Raw genomic sequence first — 2,573 nt, 5'->3', positions numbered from 1 at the left:
GGGGGGGGGGGGGGGGGGGGGGGGGCGGCGCTGGGGGCGGGGCTGCGCTGGGGGCGGGGCTGGCGCCGGTTGACGTGCGCGCCCCCGCAGTGACGGGCTCGCCTGCGCGCGGGGAGACCGAGCTCCAGTTCAAGTTTCGGGAAGTGCTGCTCTGGGCTCCGCGAGACGCGGAGATGATCGAGCCCTGGACACCGAGCCTGGGAGAGCTGCTGGCCAGGCCCGAAGCTCTGACGCTGAAAAACCTGTGTCTGCTCGCGGCTGCCGCGGCCCTCGCATCAGCGAGTGCGATCCTGCTGATTTGGTGAGTCTCCGAGACCCTGGAGTCCCAGCATCCAGCTCTCCTTCCTCAGCCCCGGGTGTGCGGGGCCCCAGCCCCCTCCTCCCTTGGACCCAGGAGTCCTGGCTCCCAGCGCTTCCTCCTTCAGATCCAAGAATCCAGGCCCTGTCCACCTTTGGAACCCAGACGTCCAGGCTGCCAGGACCTAGATTTCTGGTGTCCAAGCCCTCATTCAACACCTATTCCTCCTTTTTCCCCCAGGATGTTCTTTCGATGGTACTTTAGCGGCAATTAATAAAGGTATCTCGTCTGTCATTATCCTATTTCCATCCTTCAAATAAAGAACATATTTCACTTCTGGGTTCTTGCATCTTTGAAGGTGGTCACTACTAATTCAGTAGGAGGAGGGGCAGCATACCCCCCAAAATGCCCGGGTGAATGTAGCCCCCACAATGACAGCAATAGACATGGCTACCACAGTGTAAGGCCCTGTGCTGAGGGCTTTAAGTGCAAGCCCGGACCCCTCCCCAGCTTTCTGGCAGTGTCCTACAGAGTCCTTGATGTTGCCCTCAAAATCTGTTCCTCCCCAAGGCTTTTCTGTCAGAAAGAGCACCACCATCCACCTCGCAGCTCAAACGGGAAACCTAAGAGTGGTGATTAATTCCTCCTCCCCTTCCAATCCATTTCCAAGTCTCAGCCTTTTTAACTCCTAAATATCTCACAAAGCTGCCCTCTCTATAGTCCCTCTCCTGGATCACTGCAGCAGCTTTGCCACTGGCCTCCCTGCTTCTACTTGGCCTAGCCCCACTACAGTTTATTCTCCATACAGCAGCTGGGGTAATAATTTTAAAAATGTCAGATCTGCTCAAAATTCTTCAGTGGCTCCCTATTACCGTTGGAATAAAATCCAATTCCTTGTCAAGGTGTCCAAGGCCCCACAGGTGGCCCTTGCTGACCTTGCTGGCCTCTCTCCCTTGATCTTTCTACCTGCAGTTTCCCTGGCCTTTGTTCCTTTTCATATTCAACATGGTTCTTCTCACCCTCTCCAGGATCTTGCTATATGCTGTCTCCTGCTTAGAATAATATTTTCTCCTTTTTTTGTCTAGTTAAGTATGATTTCCCCTGAGCGGCCATTACATGTATTAATCCAATTAATCCCCAACTCTGAGGCTGGCACTATATTTATTTTACAGACTATCTTTCCCTCATCCTCTTTGCTACTTTCCACTCCCATTGGCCTCCTTTTTTGGTCCCTTCACCATGCAAAGCTCAGTCCCATTTCCAGCCCTCTGCAGGTGCTGTGCTTCGTACTTGAAATGACTTTCCTCTGAACTTCACAAACCCATCTCTCATTGCACAGGTCCCAGCTCAAATGTCACCTTCTCTGACCATCCACCTCCCCCTGTGACTGACATTCCTCTATTTTAGCTTGTACATAGCACCCATCTAGACCTAATGTTAACTCATTTTTTTTATTTGGTTTTGTCTTCTCTACCTAAAAGTTAAGGTCCTTCTGAGCATGAATTCATTCTTGTTCATTGACATATTCCCCTACATTAACTCATTTATTCAGTGGATATTTATTGAGCACTTACCATGTGCCAGGCACTTTCAAGGCACTGTAGAGACAGCAATGAAGAAATCAGAAGAGACAAAAAATTTGGCGCTCATGGAGCTTAGATTCTAGTGGATGGTAAAGGAAATACTGTTTCTGTACTTATAACACTTCTGACACCAAATGTGTGGGGGTTTTTTTTACCCCATACAAACCAGTTCTCCAACTCTCCAGACACTAATTGAGTGTTCTAAAATTTAATTAAATTCTGACACCAACTACCCAGAGTTAGTGTCAAACACCACAGATTTTAAGGGCTCAGGCCCACAAGACTGCTCTCACTTCAGATGCCATTCACAAGTAGTGGGTCCCCCCGGTACCCATGCTTCTGTCTGACTTATCTATAAAGTCGGGGCTTCTTGCAAACCGCACCCCCCCCCCACCACCACCATTCAGTAATTTGCTAGGATAGCTCACAACTCACGGAAACATTTACTTATATTTACCAGTGCATTATAAAGGAAACTGATTAGCCAGATGAAGTACAGAGGGCGAGGTCTGGAAGGGTCCCAAGTGCAGGAGCTTTTGTCCCTGTGGATTTGGGGTGTGCCACCCTCCTACACATGGATGCATTCACCAACCCAGAAGCTCTCTGAACCCCATAGTTTAGGGATTTTATTGAAGTTTCATCGTGTAGGCAGGATGGACTATTCACTCACCAGCCTGTCTCCCTTCCCTGAG

The 2,573-nt window shown here is 49.9% G+C and overlaps 1 protein-coding gene across 3 annotated transcripts in view; it reads left to right on the top strand.

Annotated features, from left to right (window-relative positions):
• LOC103608548 overlaps positions 1–635 on the top strand; it is a 14,256-nt gene extending 13,621 nt beyond the window's left edge. For all 3 annotated transcript variants that reach the window (XM_008592971.1, XM_008592969.1, XM_008592968.1), the window contains 2 exons: positions 91–301; positions 539–635. In XM_008592971.1, coding sequence (XP_008591193.1) covers positions 91–301; positions 539–572 — 245 coding nt within the window. In that variant the 3' untranslated portion in view covers positions 573–635. The remainder of the gene's footprint in view (positions 1–90; positions 302–538) is intronic.
• The last annotated feature ends 1,938 nt before the right edge of the window (positions 636–2,573 follow it).

The sequence above is a fragment of the Galeopterus variegatus genome, unplaced genomic scaffold (genome assembly GCF_000696425.1).
Source record: "Galeopterus variegatus unplaced genomic scaffold, G_variegatus-3.0.2 Scaffold8548, whole genome shotgun sequence".
NCBI classification, from domain to species: Eukaryota; Metazoa; Chordata; class Mammalia; order Dermoptera; family Cynocephalidae; genus Galeopterus; species Galeopterus variegatus.
The sequence above is the reverse complement of the archived record's forward strand: the minus strand, read 5'-3'. Positions and strand labels throughout refer to the sequence as shown.